General features: G+C 43.3%; 1 protein-coding gene across 2 annotated transcripts in view; it reads left to right on the forward strand.

Moving 5' to 3' along the window:
• DAW1 (dynein assembly factor with WD repeats 1) overlaps positions 1–10,376 on the forward strand; it is a 46,471-nt gene extending 36,095 nt beyond the window's left edge. Inside the window, exons 12-13 of one of the 2 annotated variants that reach the window (XM_053309833.1) lie at positions 7,805–7,967; positions 9,859–10,376. In XM_053309833.1, coding sequence (XP_053165808.1) covers positions 7,805–7,967; positions 9,859–9,893 — 198 coding nt within the window. In that variant the 3' untranslated portion in view covers positions 9,894–10,376. Of the gene's footprint in view, positions 1–4,639; positions 5,106–7,804; positions 7,968–9,858 lie in introns of those variants that run through there. The other variant, XM_053309834.1, reaches the window with a different exon arrangement.
• The last annotated feature ends 6,145 nt before the right edge of the window (positions 10,377–16,521 follow it).

The raw sequence follows: 16,521 nt of genomic DNA on the forward strand, positions 1-16,521 counted from the left end.
CAGTTAATAGTCTAAATTTTTGAAGAAGCTGGGTCATTTCCCCTTCTGTTTCTTATATTCATGGAAGTACAATAAAGTTAAATTAGCGGTTTGGGGTTTTGTTTTTTGTTTTTTGCTTCTTAGGCTTTTCTAGGAGCAATATTAATGGATGTTTTATATGTATTATATTTATTTTTGTAAGGATTTATACACACACACACACACACACACACACACATCTCTGAAACACTTTTAACATGGCTTACAAATCATAAATGGATCACTAAAACAAATGAATCATTTAAAACTATTTAAAATGTGTAGTGGATTAAAGCCTTTGTCTCAGAGCAAGCTCATTTGAGGGAAATAAATGCTGAATCATCCCTGCTAAGCTGCCTGGCTAGGTTTCTCCTAAAACTATTCTGTATTATCAGTAGGCTCAAAATGCTGCCACCACCTGTTCTCTTATCAACAGAGCTTGAACTTCCCTGGGCTTGGGGTGGAATCTCAGGGAAAACTCTCTTTATTTTGCTATTTGATAGTTACAAAAATCTTCCAAGTGCAAGCCTACACATGGTGAGAAAACTGATAGCTGCTGAACATTTGAGGACGTGTTTTCACCAGAAGAATCCCTTTTCCTGAGTTAAACAACAACTCTGAGAGACTTGTAAAAAGAACTAAAAAAACCAGTTATTATTATTTATTTACACAGTCAGACAGGTGTTATTGACTGGTTTGTTTTATCCAGACATCGAGTCCTTCCCAAGGACCTGGGATGCCTGAATTTTGTTGTCAGTGTTGTTGCTGTTGTTAAAGATATCGTTGCAGAATATAGGCTGTTCCCAGTAAAGTTGCTTTTTGTAATTGGCTGATGGTGATTTCTGTGGCCCCTATGGTGTTGAGGTGCTCTTCAAGGTCTTTTGGAACTGCACCCAGGGCGCCAATTACCACTGGGATTATTTTGGTCTTTTTTTGCCACAGCCTTTCAATTTCAATTTGTAGATCTTTGTATTTTGTGATTTTTTCTATTCCTTTTTCTTCTATTCTGCTATCCCCTGGTATTGCTATGTCGATTATTTTGACTTGTTTTTCTTTCTTCTCGACTACAGTTATATCTAGTGTATGGTGTGGCAGATGTTATTTATTTATTTATTTACATTTTATATCCTGCTCTTCCTCCAAGGAGCCCAGAGCAGTGTACTACATACTTAAGTTTCTCCTCACAACAACCCTGTGAAGTAGGTTAAGCTGAGAGAGAAGTGACTGGCCCAGAATCACCCAGCAAGTAACATGGCTGAATGGGGATTTGAAATCAGGTCTCCCCGGTTCTAGTCCAGCACTCTAACCACTACACCATGCTGGCCCACCTGATGTGCTGATTGGCTGAGCCCTGGAGTTAACCAGCCTGTCTGTCAAGACCAGGGTTCACTTTGTCTAGGGCTCAACCAATCAGCACACCAGGTGGGTGGGACCTAGAGAGCTGTTGCCAGGAAGAAGAGAGTTCTTTGTTAACTCATTAGGCTTAGAGAGAGGGGAGGCTGATCACTACAAAATGCAATAAAAATGACAATAAACCAGGTAAAAAACCATGTAGCAGTTAAAGAAAGTAAAACTCCTGCAACAGTAAGGGGTCTGACTGCTGAAATCCGAGCAAATAAAAAAAGCTGATGATGGCAGGTGCCGGGTGAGCAGCCCTGAGGTAGCATTCTGAGGCTAGCATGCTTGGAAAAGGCCCTCTCTCCAGTTGCTACCCACCAAACCTCTGAAGGTGGAGGCAGAAGGGCTTGTGATTAAGATTGTAAGTGGCAGACAGGTTCATGTGGGAGCAGGCAGTCTTTCCAATATTTCAAGGCATATTTCATACAATAGTGTGTGCTTTATAAGGAAACTACAGTTTCAGCCCTACCTCACATCTCTGGCTGATTTACCGTTAGGGTGATCAGAGGCAATAGGTCTCCTATACTTTTAATAGCTCTGTAAAACAGGGAATGGCTCAGTGCTGGTTGAGCTGTTCTGCAGCACTATGACATGACAAGCTGTATCTCTTCAGAGTTCCACTTCTGTGCAGCCATTAAATGTATGGGAGTCCTATCTAACATTGCCTTTAAGCATTTGTCAACGTTCTATTTTTCACTGAAATAAGATCTCTGATGTCCTTCCCTCCTATCTTTTTAGTCTGGAGAGATATATAATTTGCTGGGCTAGAGATACTGTTTGTGTTCATATCTTTGTTCATTCTTAACAAATAGGATTGTCTGACTCAAGTTGTTGATCATAGGTTCATACACACTTTAGGAGGATGTTAGAGCTAATAGCTAGTTAACAAATGCAAAGCATTAAAAGCATTTTAGGATTAGGAAGGATAGCTTTAAATCATCTTATATATGCTATGCAAATACTCCTTGCCTAGTTCAGTTCCTCCGGTAAGGAAGCAAATAAACAATATTTCTATAAAATATACATATTTATTATATTTATAAACTGCCTGATGCCCTAAGTGGTGTACATGGTTTAAAAACACAGCAACCATAAAACAAAATAAAACCAATTAAAATGGATTAACAAAATAAAAGCAGCAGTTAAAACAGTTTTAAACTACTTTAACTAAATATTATTAGTTAAATCATCATCATCATCATCATCATCATCATCATCATCAATATTTTAACTGAGAAAACAGATGCGTCTTTAGGGTCTTTTGAAAGGCAGCCAGAGATGGAGAAGCTCTTATTTTGACAGGGAGCACATTCCAAAGTCCCAGGGCAGCCGGTGGCAACCGTAGCCGGATTGTCCCAGATGATCTTAATAGGCGGGAAGGTTCATGTTGGAGAAGGCGCTCACTTAAATCATATGAACTTCAGGGATAGATATGGAGAACATACTTGTATGCACTGTTCAGCAGCCCTTACATTTGTTGGTGTTTAGGGCCGCTTGTAATAATGTGTTGGCTAGGTATATTGTTTTTCAGTTAATTTTTGGAGGGTAATGACAGGTTTAATGTCTTGTTGAGTGATTAAATGGAACATTAGTGTCTCTGTATTAAAATTTGGCCGTGCAATGGTGTAATAAATCTTGTATAGTAAAGCTGAGCTCATAAAAGTATATATGTGAGGAATTACATTTTTAATATAGTTTAAATTTGTCCAAAGCCTTTTAAAAAATAACCATCATTTAAATAACTCTTCACTACAGATTCAGAAAGAACAGGAGATCTGTTCTATATAACAATCTTATAGTAATATCTTATCGTAAATCTCTTATAGTAGTAATTATGGATGTGCACAGATGGTTTGAGCAGCTCTGGGTGGGGCGAGGGTCAGTTCCTTTAAAAAGCAGGTAAGCAGGACCTTACCTGCTCTGCCGCCACCCTACCACTTTTCCAGGCACAGCACTCGCTGTTCAAAAGGCCTCACACGGCTGCAACACGGCTCCCAGCAGCATGTGTTCAGCATGGGCATGCACATGGCCGCCATGCACAGGCTGCTAGGAGCAGTGCTGCAGCTGCGTGTGGCCTTTTGAACAGCAAGTGCCGTCCTAGAAAAGCGGTAGGGCAGAGGAGGAGCAGGTAAGGTCCTGCTTATCTGCTTTTTAAAATAACTGACCCCTGCCCCACCGAACTGGTTCAAATGCTGGTGCCCGAACTGGTTCGAGCACATCCCTAGTAGTAAACCTCCCACATTACTATATCAAAAGCCAGAATGCATCATGCTAGGCTGCTGCAGAATTGCAAGGCAGCCCTGATGCTCTTCAGAATGAGTGGTTGACCTCTGCCACAGGTATTCTCATTTGGAGTAACTTCAGTACACTTCGGGATGTACAATCAAATCGGAGGGCCAAAGGAAATCGGAGATTTATTATGATTGTCTGTAGCAGCCCCAGTGTTGGAACGTTGCACATAATGTCAGCCATTATATAGAATGATTGTGTCACTGTTGCTTTGGGAAATATCTACCTAAGGATTTTTCATCTTAAATTTGTTAGTTATACATTCCACAGTAATTCATTATCATAATCCATTGTCAGTACGCATATGAAACAACAAATAATGAGTAAGTAGCCACATATGATCACAGCATTCAGTCAGATATAATCATAAGATTAATACTCCTATAGAGGCCTGCCTGATGTTCAAAATTAACATTCCCAGAATTCAAAATTATCTATCTCCTCCATCTGTATATTCATTCAATATTTGTTGCCTTTCCCTCTCCTTCACCAAACAAGTTAGCTTACTTGGTAATCAGTGTATAACCTTCAATGTGTGCAGCATCTTCTCCATTCCTGAGTTTGACTTCTAAAACCAGGCATTACCTTAGATATCCTATGCTGATATGATGATTTGAGTTGTCAAAGAAAGTATAGCTTTGAAATTATTGAGAACTTGTCTGTTAACCTGTCATGCCTGGTCATTGCAACCCCTAGACTTATGGTTCTGGGGGATTTCAATCTTCCAGCTCCTGATGGGGGTTTGATGGTTTGGGAGTTCATGAGCTCTATGACTACCATCGGCTTGTCTCAGATCATTTTGGGCCCGACTCATGTGGGTGGACATGCCTTGGACTTGGTTTATCTTTTGGGGCAATGGCAGGCAGATCTGGTCATGGAAAATATTGTCATCTCTCCCCTGCCATGGTCCGATCATTTTCTGATTAATATGCAGATTGCAGTGGCCCCCTGTCTCTACCGGGACAGCACTACAACACAGATGGTCCACCCCAGGCGCCTCATGGATCCTGTCGGATTTCAGGAGTCTCTTGGGGACATTCCTTGCAATCTGGTAGGCGTTTCTCCATTGCAGCTCGTGGAATCTTGGAACATCGAGGCCACGAGGGCGTTAGACGAAATTGCTCCCAAGTGTCCTCTTACGGTTCATGGATCCCGGCTCCCTTGGTTCTCTGAGGAGCTTAGGGAGATTAAACAGACCAAAAGACACTTGGAACGTCGTTGGAGGAAAACTGGTGCCGAAGATGACTGAATGCGACTACTTGCCCATATTCGGGAATATTCTAGGACGATAAGAGTGACAAAATCTCACTATTTCTCTGCTCTTATTGCATCAGCTGACTCTTGCCCAGTGGCCTTATTTAGGATTACCCGCTCCCTTTTTAGGAGAGAGGAGCCGGTAGATGTTCAATCTGGCTGCTGTGATCAATTCACTCAATTCTTTGCTGAGAAAGTCACCCGCCTTCGGCTAGAGTTGGACTCTACTTCTGTAGGATCTGATCAGATAGAGGAGATTCTGCCCTGTGATGTTATATGGGACACCTTTGAGTTGGTTGAGGATATGGACACGATTCTCTTGGGTATGGGTGCGGCAACATGTTGCTTGGACCCTTGTCCCTCCTGGCTGGTTAGAACAGCTGGTGGGAATGTAAATTCTTGGCTACAGGAGTTGGTTAACTCTTTGCTACGTGAGGGTTTTGTACCAGCAGCCCTTAAAGAGGTGATAGTTCGCCCTCAATTGAAGAAACTCTCCCTGGACCCTGAGGTCCTCGACAACTATAGGCTGATCTCCAACCTCCCTTTTGTAGCGAAGGTGTTAGAGAGGGTTGTATGTGCCCAGCTTGAGAGGGTCTTGGAGGAAACTGGTTATCTTAATTCTTATCAGTCGGGTTTCAGGCCTCGGCATAGCACAGAGACAGCATTGCTCACTCTGGTAGATGACCTTCTTCGGGACCTTGATGAGGGTAGTGTCCCTCTCTTGGTCCTCTTAGATCTCTCAGCGGCTAGACACTATCGATCATGCTATCCTCCTTGACCGCCTGTGTGGGTTGGGTATTGGGGGCACTGTCTTACAGTGGTTCCGTTCTTACCTTAGCGGGCGTGTCCAGTCGGTCTGCATTGAGAACAGATGCTCTGATCCATGGCCACTCCTTTATGGAGTGCCCCAGGGTTCAGTTCTTGCCCCTGTCCTCTTTAACATCTATATGGAGCCGCTGGGTCAGGTCATTTCCCAGTTTGGGGTGAGATTTCATCAAAACGCTGATGATACACAGCTGTATATTGCCATCCCAGACCATTCTGGAGATGCTGTTTCTGTGCTTACTCGATGCCTGGAAGCTGTTAAGGTCTGGATGAATCAAAATAAGCTCAGACTGAATCCCACCAAGACTGAACTACTCTTACTCAGCCCTCATACCAGCCAACAGCTGGATGTGAACCTTGTTTTAGATGGGGTAGCGCTGCCCCCGAAGGAGCTTGTACGTGATTTGGGGGTCATTTTGGACTCGCACCTCCTGCTTGAACAGCAGGTGGAAGCTGCAGCCAGAAGTGCCTTTGCCCAGCTCCATCTGATTCATCAGTTACGCCCTTACCTTGATCGGCAAGCATTAATGACAGTGACCCATGCCCTTGTTATCTCCCACCTAGATTATTGTAACGCCCTCTATCTAGGGTTACCTTTGAGGATGATCGGAAAGCCACAGTGGGTCCAGAATGCAGCGGCTCATTTACTTATGGGTGCCAGACAATATGACAGGGTAACACCTCATTGCATTGGTTGCCTATTCGCTACCAAGTTCAATTTAAGGTCCTGGTTTTGACCTTCAAAGCCTTGTGGAGTTTGGCACCTGTCTACCTACAGACCCGCCGCTCCCATCCAGTTACATCCCGTCTGGTCAGATCTGCTCAGATGGCCCTTTTATCGGTCCCCGATTTCTGAGAGGTTCGGGGTGCTAGGACCCGTGAAAGGGCCTTCTCGGTTGCTGCCCCACTTCTCTGGAATTCCCTTCCCCTGCAGATTCATTTAGCAACTTCCTTGTTGATTTTTAAATCTTTATTGAAGACTTTTCTTTTTCGCCAGGCTTTTACCCTGTAGCTTACCTATTTGCTTTTCTTTTTCTTTTTCTTTTTTGTTAGTTACTTTAGTTTTATTTTGAATGTAATTTTAATGCTGTCTTGTTTTGCATGTTTTTGTACACCGCTCAGAGTCTTCGGAGTGGGTGGTATATCAAATGTTTCTAATAATTAATACATAAATAAACCTTTAGCTATTATTGCCTCTAAGCTGAGGGGCTGTGTACACAGATTAAATTTAGAAGTTTTACCTCTAGGTTGTTATCTTGAGATGATTTGGGTAGTTAGGAGTACCTACCTACCCAAACAAGGAATCTAAGCTGCTTGTTAACTATCCTGGATAATCTGTACAAGGGGTGTGTGTGTGAGAGAGACAACCTCCATTTCCTTCAGAAGTGTTCTGTGCCACATGGAAGTATGTCCCTAAGGGCTGTGCAACCCTCAGGAACATATTTTTATGTGGTACAGAGCACTTTCAGGGAAGGGAAGGTTTTCTAAAATTTCCTGTGTGACTGCTGGTGTTGCATTAGTCAAACTCAGTGCCGGCGCTGCTACTTCTCATGTAGCACTGATGCTTTGTTAATCTGGATGTTGGGCACTGTGTTTCTCCATGGAATTCAGAATTCTACCAGCAGACAACAGCTCTGCTATTGTTTGCTTTGGAGTGCTTCAGAAGTTTCATTTTCTTCTTGGGAACTGATTCTCAAATACAAAAAATAGTAAACTGTGTCATTTATGAAGGAAACATTTTTATAAATCAGTTATAGTATAGTATTATATGCTATAATATATAATACCACCATTATTCTGAGATGAAAGATGATGCAATGGTAGGTGTCGATTTTCTTTCAACTCACTTCAGCGTCTAAATCAGCTTCTGGATGTACAAACAAATAGGAGGGCCAAGTGAAATCAGGGATTTATTGTGACAGGTAACTTGACTGTGGAAGTGGGGGTCTGTATGAACTATGGTGGAAAACTGAAAGAGTCAAGTATCTTGTTTCTCTAACATTTTTGTCTTTTTTAAAAGATCTGTTTCAATCCTCAAGGCAGCCGTATTCTTACAGCCAGCTCTGACAAAACGGCTCGCCTTTGGGAGCCTCAGACAGGACAGTGTGTTCAAATCCTAGAAGGCCACACTGATGAAATATTTTCATGTGCTTTCAACTACAAGGGCAATATAATCATTACAGGTAATGGACTTCTGAACTAGAAATTGTCACATTAAATGTTTTACTAGAATTATCAATCATTGGTGGTGAGTAGAAATATAGCAACATGGAAAAGAAGAGTTTCCCAGTTATTGTTGTCCTGGCTCACACATCCAGACCATTATGTAATTCTAATGAAGATTTGCATAAAACTGTGCCATTGCTTCTATGGTATATACCTTTTCCAGACTTGGCCTAGAGAAGCTAGGGTTAAATGAGTGGGAAAACCTTTTGGAACAGAACAGCAGTTGAATAATAGGTTGTATATAGATTTGGCCCTATTGTTTGAACATTTTTATGGGAAGATACATTAAAGCAACCTGAATATTTCAACAACTCCCGTATTCATGTCCTTCTTACTTAGACATCCTCATATCCTCACAACTTAAGGAGAATTCTATTGATTCCAGTAGTTCTTGCCTCTAGGAGAGGGTTTTTTGGGGGAAATTGTGGCTTACATATTGCACAGTGCCTCATCAATCCAAGAGTGGGGCAGCAGTGCTAGTTCCTCCTAGTTGTGTCCACGCTATTTCTGAGCTCTGCATTGCTTCAGTGTTGACGCTATTTTCAGATGCCATGGAGGCTCTCCAAGCTCAGAAACAGCGTGGATACCACTTAGGAACAGATGGAACCACTGCAGCCACCCCATCCTTGGATCAGCAGGGTGCTGCACGGAATGTAAGCTAACATTACTAGCTCAGCTGTTGTTCCAGAGCCAGTTTAAACATGTTTTAAACATGTGTACAATGACTGGCAGCAGTACCTTTCCCCAGACTCCTGGGAGCTTGAATCTGGATCTGACTCCATGCAAAGGACTGAGCTCCAGTCTTTCCACTGGGCTCCCACTCCTTCCCCGCAACTGAGACTCCATAATTTTAACCGTTGTATTGCAGGCATAAATTGAAAGATGAGGAAAGCAGAATATGTGCCTCTTGGTTTGCTTTTAAAAGCCCAGAATGTATGGAGCTGCCTTTATAATGAGTCAGTTCATTAGTTCGCTATCTTTGTACTGTTTCCTCTGGATAGGAAGGCTTCTCCAAGGCATCGGAGGTCTTTCTGCTATCTGAAATCTTTTTTTAATTGGAGAGGCCAGGGATTGAACTGAGAATCTGCTGCAGTCAAAGCATGTGCTGTTACTGTGTGATAGGCTCATAGCTGGCAAGGGGAAAAAGACAGCAAGTATACATGCTAACCTTGGTGTTCGTGGACACGACACCTGTAGTTTAATGTATCCACGGTTGGGTAATTGGCACCTGATTTTGGTATATGCGATACAAATCGCTACTCAAAGAGTTAAGATCCATGAGTTGGAGTGGGCGGAAATAACCTCTGAGGTAATTTCTGCATGCCATTTTGCAACTAGGAGCATTTTGAGGTTCATTTTGTTAAAAAAACAAGCTCTGAAAATTGTGATTTAATTTTTGCAGATTTTGGCACTTTGGGTGGGGGGCATTGCTAGAAGGCTGGAGGCCCACGGACTATGGTGGGGCACTTTATTTAGCATCCCCCCGCTCCATTTTTGTCCGTTTTCTTAGCGATTTTGGGGCCTCCTGGAAGACTAAACCCTGTGATGCCATTGCCCCAGTTGCTCTGTATTTGCAGTTTCCTTACCCGTGGTAATGGCAGGGAATGGAACCCCTGCAAATACTGAGGTTTTCCTGTAGGGCTGTGGCTGCACAGTAGGGATGTGCACAGAATGGATTTAGTGTTCTGTTTTAATGTCAATGGGATACTCTGAATAATTTTCTGCATCATGTCAGATAGAATATGATTGATCAAGCACATTTAATAAACAGTTTGGCAAGCTGTGGGCTGTAATATATATTTTATAAATATACAAGTAACATTAATTACTCTCCTCTATTCCTTCCAGGGAGCAAGGATAATACATGTAGGATATGGCGCTAAGTGAGGATGATGTCTGGTCCAACCTCCTAGGAGCTTTACAGGATGAGTTTCTTACACAGACAATAACCACAGTGCCCTTAAAAAACAACACCCTGGTTTTGCCTCTCTCCCGTACCACCTTCAGCCTTGCTGAAGTAGACTTATTTCTTGGACTCATGGAATTAACAATGTTAGCTAGTTATTTAACAGGACCCCCTAGTAGAGCAAATATCTAGGTTAGTGGCAAAGTTGTGACAAATGACCCTGTTTTCCTTGGAATAATTTGTAGGCCAGATGTGGAGTGGGCAAAGAGGGAAGGAGAGAGGCATCATGATATTATTAACTATGTACAATGCATTCCTTGGATGCCTCTCACACTTCCAGTTGGATACTTTTTACTTCCTGTGTTCAGTTTTTGTTCAATAAAAATATTTAAAGCACTACATGCTGCAAATATTTACATTGTATTAAGAATGGAGTATATATTAAAACTGCTTATTCAGATATTGTGTTGAATTTTTGGAGATAAAGATACTTCTTAAAGACTGTGTTCTCTTGATCAGCACAACCGTGGTTAAGGAGTCAACTGTGATTGGAGAGCCCTGCACATTCCTGTGGAGTGCATTGTGAGAACATTGCATCCCCCCCGCATTGAGGAGGGTGCTTTGTGACAGTGTGGTAGAAGAGCAGAATGAGCTACACTGCTCCATCATGAAAGGAGCCTTTAGTTGTAATATTTTAATTTATCAGAATTCCCTTCTTCCAATTGGAAAAGAGCATTCAGAAGGTCTAGATTCTTTTACTTTATCTTTGGCTGATTTCTGCTCCTCCGGCATCCAAGAAGACAAACAGACGAAGTAAAAATCAAGAATATTTATTCTCACCTAATTTCTTGACAATCTTAGAGGTCAGCAACAAATGCGGTTCTCAGGATACAGGTAGCACACTCTGGTCTTAAACACTAAATGGAGATTTTGTCCAAAAGAAAAAAGGGGGGGGAAAGACTAGCTATACTCAGCCGGCAATTTGCTTGCCGATTTTCTTCTTGCTTCTCTTCTTCTCTTCGCCTTTTTGACTTTCTACCCCACCCTTATATCTTGTCTTGGCATCACCCTCTTCTTTGTTTTAGCAATGATTGGCCAAATTAATTCAGCATACTTTTGACCTATTGCTCATTTAGCCTCAGACCATGATTTACATAGGTTTCATGCAGTTTAATACAGGTATATTTGCATCAGGTACTTTTGTCAAAAATCTACTTCAAAGGATCTATCACAAGAGAAATAGACAGAACTTGTATTGTATTTTATTTATTTATTTAGAAAATTTATTGACTGCCTGACTTCCTTAGACTCGAGGTGGTTTACATAAAACAACAATGAAGGCAAGGGGCGGGGGGAGAGATAAAGAAAAGGAAAAAAGAAAAAGAACACCCCCCCCACGCACACACAAAAACTAAAAGCCTGGCAAAATAGGTTTTCAGGAGCTTCTTAAAGGACAGAAGAAAGAGGGCATTACGAATCTCAGGAGGCGGAGTGTTCCATAAGGAGGGAGCTGCAACAAAGAAAGCCCTCCCACAAGCTGAGTCCCCATGTACTTCCCCTGGGCCTGGAACTCTGAGAAGGCCCACCTGAGACAACCTCACAGGGCATGTCAAAGTTGGACTGGAGAGGCGGTTCTGAGGGTACACAGGCGCCAAACCCTGAAGGGTTTTATAGGTGATAACCAGCATCTTGAATTGGACCTGGAAGCAAACTGGCAGCCAATGCAACAACCTCAGCAAAGGTGAAACATGATCATATTTTCTGTTGCCCATAAGCAGCTGGGCCGCAGCATTTTGGGCCAGCTAAAGCTTCTGAGTTGTCTTCAAAGGCAACCCCAGGTAGAGCGTATTGCAGTAGTCCAACCTAGAGGTGACGAGGACATGAGTTACAGTTGCCAGGGCCTGCTGGTTGAGGTAAGGCTGCAGTTAGCACACCAGATGAAGCTGGGCAAAGGCTCCCCTGGCCACGGCTTCCACCTTCTGTTCCAGCAGGAGGAAGCAAGTTTAGGATGACCCCCAAGTCGTGAGCCTACTCTTTAAGGGGAGCACGACCCCATCAAGGGAAACACTTGAAACCTGAACCTGGCTCAATCGAGAACTGAACAAGAGCAACTCTGTCTTGGAGGAATTAAGCCTGAGCTTGTTTTGGCCCATCCAAACCCTTACAGATTCCAGACACTGGGCCAACACATTCACGGCATCCCTAGATCGGCCCGGGGTGGCAATGTACAATTGGGTATCATTAGCATACTGATGATACCTCACCCCAGACCGATGAATGACCTCACCCAGCGGCTTCATATAGATGTTAAAAAGCATGTGAGTGAGGACTGAGCGAGGAACCAGCACAACAGTGTCCCTGATTCCCAACCCCTCAGATGATCCAGAAGGATACCACTGTTGATGGTCAAAAGCCGCTGAGAGATATAATAGAACCAAGAGAGGCATTCTCCCCTCATCAAGGCTCCGATAGAGGTCATCCACCAGAGCGACCCATGCTGTTTCTGTGCTGTGGCCTAAACTGCGATTGAAAAGGGTCAAGGAAATCCACTTCATCTGGGATTCTCTGTAGTTGAGCAGCAACGACTTTCTCCAAAACGTTCCACAAAAAGGGAAGGTTGGAGATAAGTCTAAAATTATCTAATATGTCTGGGTCCAGGGAAGAAGACTTCAGGAGAGGGCAGACCACTGCTTCTTTCAAAGCTAGAGGAAGCCCAGAGACGTAAGTTTTGGGTGGTATTAAAATATGTAAGTTAAATAAAATAAACCTCTCCCTCCCTGAGTGATAAATTCACTAGCTTCTGGACCCAGGACCTCACACCTCCCCCGGCCAAACAAATCAACTAGGAGGGGCAAGGGTCAAGTGAACAAGATGCCGTATTCATACCACAGAAAAGCCTATCCACATCATCAACCTCCATAAGTTCAAACGTATCCCGAATGACATCACAAGACATTTCCTCCATCACCTCAGAGCGCAATCAGAGTCCAACTCGGAGCAGAGACAAGGGACATTATTGGCAAAGAATATGGCAAAAACTTCACAACGGCCCTTTGGAAGGTCTTCCTTCTCTTGTTTCCCCAAAAGGGTATGGGTTATCCGAAATAATGCTGCTGGACAGGATTCTGCCGCTGCAATGAGAGCGGAGAAATAAGCACACTTCGCTACTCCCATTGCCATGGTATACTCCTGGACATAGGAATGCAACCGTGTTCGATCGTCTTCGCTACCAGTTTTCCTCCAGCATCGCTCTAGGCATCTTTTGACCTGTTTCATGCCCCTTAGCCCCTCTGAAAACCAAGGGGCATGAGACCCACAGACTTTAAAAGGCCACTTGGGAGCATTCTCATCCAACACCCTGATGGCCTCGATGTTCCAAGCCTCAACAAGTCGTGCTGGAGAGCTGCCCACAAGATTGCTGGGAAGTTCCCCAAGCATACTCTGGAATCCAACCGGATTTATTAAGTGCCTAGGGCAGACCGATAAAATGGGTCTATTGCCCCTGCAAAGTACAGGAGCCGCAGTGATATGCAGACATACCAGGACATGATCTGACCATGGCAAGGGTGAGATGACTATATTCCCCCATCCTCAGATCATGTTGCCACTGCCCTGAGGCAAAGACAAGATCCAATGTGTGGCCACCAATGTGAGTTGGGCCCGAGATTAATTGCAACAAGCTCATGGTTGCCATGGAGGCCAGGAACTCCTGAGCAGTTAACTAACTCCCGCCCAGGGCAGATAGGTTGAAATCTCCCAAGATTTAGAGAAATCAACCACGAGCCCTGCAACAAAGTCAAGGAGCTCAGGTAGGGCCACTGATGGGCAGTGGGGCAGCCGATAAACCAACAGCAGCGCTATCTTGTTGTGTAGGCCCAACACCACAAACAGGCACTCACAACCCATCACCCTTGGAGCAGAGCCCCTGAATGCTGCAATATTTTTTTGGTCATACCACCATCCTGTTGTCATATTGTCATATCCCTTCTGCCCTTCAGTTTTTCTTTCATGTAGAACTTCACTCACACTGGAAAGCCCTAAGATGTATCTCTGAAAGGTGTCTCTTCTGACGATTTGGAAACTTTGAAAAACAGTGTGTCCAAAACGGTCTGTAAGAGTAGTAGTAGTAGTAGTATGTTTATTGTGGTCACAGACCAGATTAACAAACATTAACAATTAATAGCATTAATAAGAAAATTCAAAAAATTCAAAAGTCTACAAAATCACAAACTATTCAAATTACTAATACAGTCTCTCTGGAGCTTCAACGCCACAAAACAGAACTTTGCCACATTATTTGAAATTACAGGTTTAAAACTGGCCAGCATAATTTCCAAATAAAATTGGTCTGTGTGACCAGGATAAATGGCTAAAATAGGAGCAATAAATTTGGTGTGAGCGTCCTTATAAAACTGGCAATAAAGAATAACATGGGTGATAGACTCTATATCCTCTGAACCGTAGGGACAACAGCGCTGTTCGTAAGGAAGCTGTTTGAATTTACCATCAGGTACTGCCGTAGGGAGAACGTTCAATTGTGTGAGGGTCAGAAATCGCCTAAATTTTGGTACCAAGATCTGGTCTAAATATTCAGCCAGTTTGTAAGACATTTCTGACTTTGTAGGCCTGAAAGCCTGAATTTTCCTGAAACCTTGGTCAAGTAATCTGATCAATTTGGCCATAGAAAATACCATAGAAAATGTTCTTACATCTTCAAAAGCCTGCGTCGAGGGCTGACTTTCAAAAGATTGCAGCGAGGGAGCTGCTCTGCTGTGCATGAAACCCTGACCCAGAATCAGGTCTATGAATAATTTCGCAAAAAGCGCAGTGCACTAAAGGTGAGAAGTGGCGCCCTTCCGGCCGTGCTCTACTCCAAAGGTGGACGGTTTGCCGTACCTGCATTTTGTTGCTGTCTTCCGAGATTGTCAAGAAATTGCGTGAGAATAAATATTCTTGACTTTTACTTCTTGTCTGTGTGTCTTCTTGGAGGGGCAGAAATCAGCCAAAGATAAAGACAAAGAACCTAGACTTTTGAATGCTCTTTTTCCCATTGGAAAAGGGGAATTCTGATATATTAAAATCTCACATAGTGCAAATGAGGTTCTTCATATGACCACCCAATTGCATGGAGGCCTGGTTTGTGTGATCTTCCCCTGCTGTCCCGGGGCTGGAAAACCACACTAAATCTCCATTCAATTAGGCTCTTAAGGAAGGAGGCGGCTTGGCCCATACTGGAGGTGACCTGTGCTACTAGGTTGATTGCTATAGGCCACCTCCAGCCTCAGAGGCACGATGACTCTGAATACCAGTTGCAGGTAAAGTAACAGCAGGAGAGATGGCATGCCTTCATCTCTTGCCTGTGGACTTCCAGAGGTATCTGGTGGGCCACTGTGTGAAACAGGATGCTTGGGGAGGGGGAAAGGTCATGCCACCTCTCAGCCATGCCCTTGTGATGTTGCTCCTGGCTAAATGCATGAAATAGATTTGTTGATTTCCAGTCTTTTACTAGACTTTACAGTTCTTTTAGTTCTGTAATTTCATGGTAATTTTTCATTGTTTTTCTCCTTCCCTGTCTTCCCCTTAAATTGTGCTGAAGAATCAGAGTGTACTTCAGCATGTGTGTATACTGGGAAAGCCAGATGCCATTTTGATTTTGGTAAAGCTTGCTTCCAAATACTTTTTGAGCCCCAAATTCCTACTGCCTCCTATGTGAGCCTGCCCTGAAAATGTCAAGCCAAGTAAAAGATGATCTGTCCTGACTCCTCTGTTCCACTTTACCCTAAGGAGCCTCTGTTATTATGCATGGTTTACCTCCTGTGAAGGCTGTGAAAGTGTCAGGCGTTGAGATCTGCTATGGAGCAAAACACCGGTGTGATCCCTTTAGGCCCTGGAAAGTGAAGCTTCATTTGTTTCTACAATACATGCCCAAGAAAGTACAGAGACCACTTTTGTGAAAAAGGACCCCCTGGCTGCAGACATCATGACCTTTTGAAGCGACTGAAACACATTTATTTGCAAGCAAGGGTCCAACAAAAGCTCCCAATAAAGCTCTGTGTGGAAAGTAGCTGGAGGGACTAATACCCTTCCCAGTGCTCCTTATAGACACACACCTCCCATCACACCAGGGGGTGGTGGTATGGGCTTTGGTTTCCTGAAAAGGCCCCCTCACCCCCAACACTGTGTGGAGACAACCACTGTCTTGTGGTACCACTTGCAAGGTGCAGATTAGTCATTTTTCGCACCACTGAAGCCCAAGTCTAGTGCTCGACAGCCCACCTTTTTGCTGTGCAAGGCAAATCAGAAAGCTGATGGATGACTGCTTTTGACTGGTAGGCGGTTCCTGATTTAGTGACTCACAAGTTGCGAAGACCTCAGCAAGAAAAAACATGACTTGCTTGTTTATATAAACAATCTTTCTCTCCACTTTAGAAGCTTATTTTTTAAAAGATTTAAGGTTAACTCTCCCCATCCCACAACAACACTTCAGTTGTGATGAAATTTCTTTCTTAAAAAAAAAGAAAAAAAGAATTGGCTCAAATGAAGGTATCTTTTTGACAAGCCTCAGCTGCTGATAGGTGGCTGGCAAGTCCAAACTCTGTAATTTT

This window comes from Hemicordylus capensis, chromosome 3 (genome assembly GCF_027244095.1).
Source record: "Hemicordylus capensis ecotype Gifberg chromosome 3, rHemCap1.1.pri, whole genome shotgun sequence".
NCBI lineage: Eukaryota > Metazoa > Chordata > Lepidosauria > Squamata > Cordylidae > Hemicordylus > Hemicordylus capensis.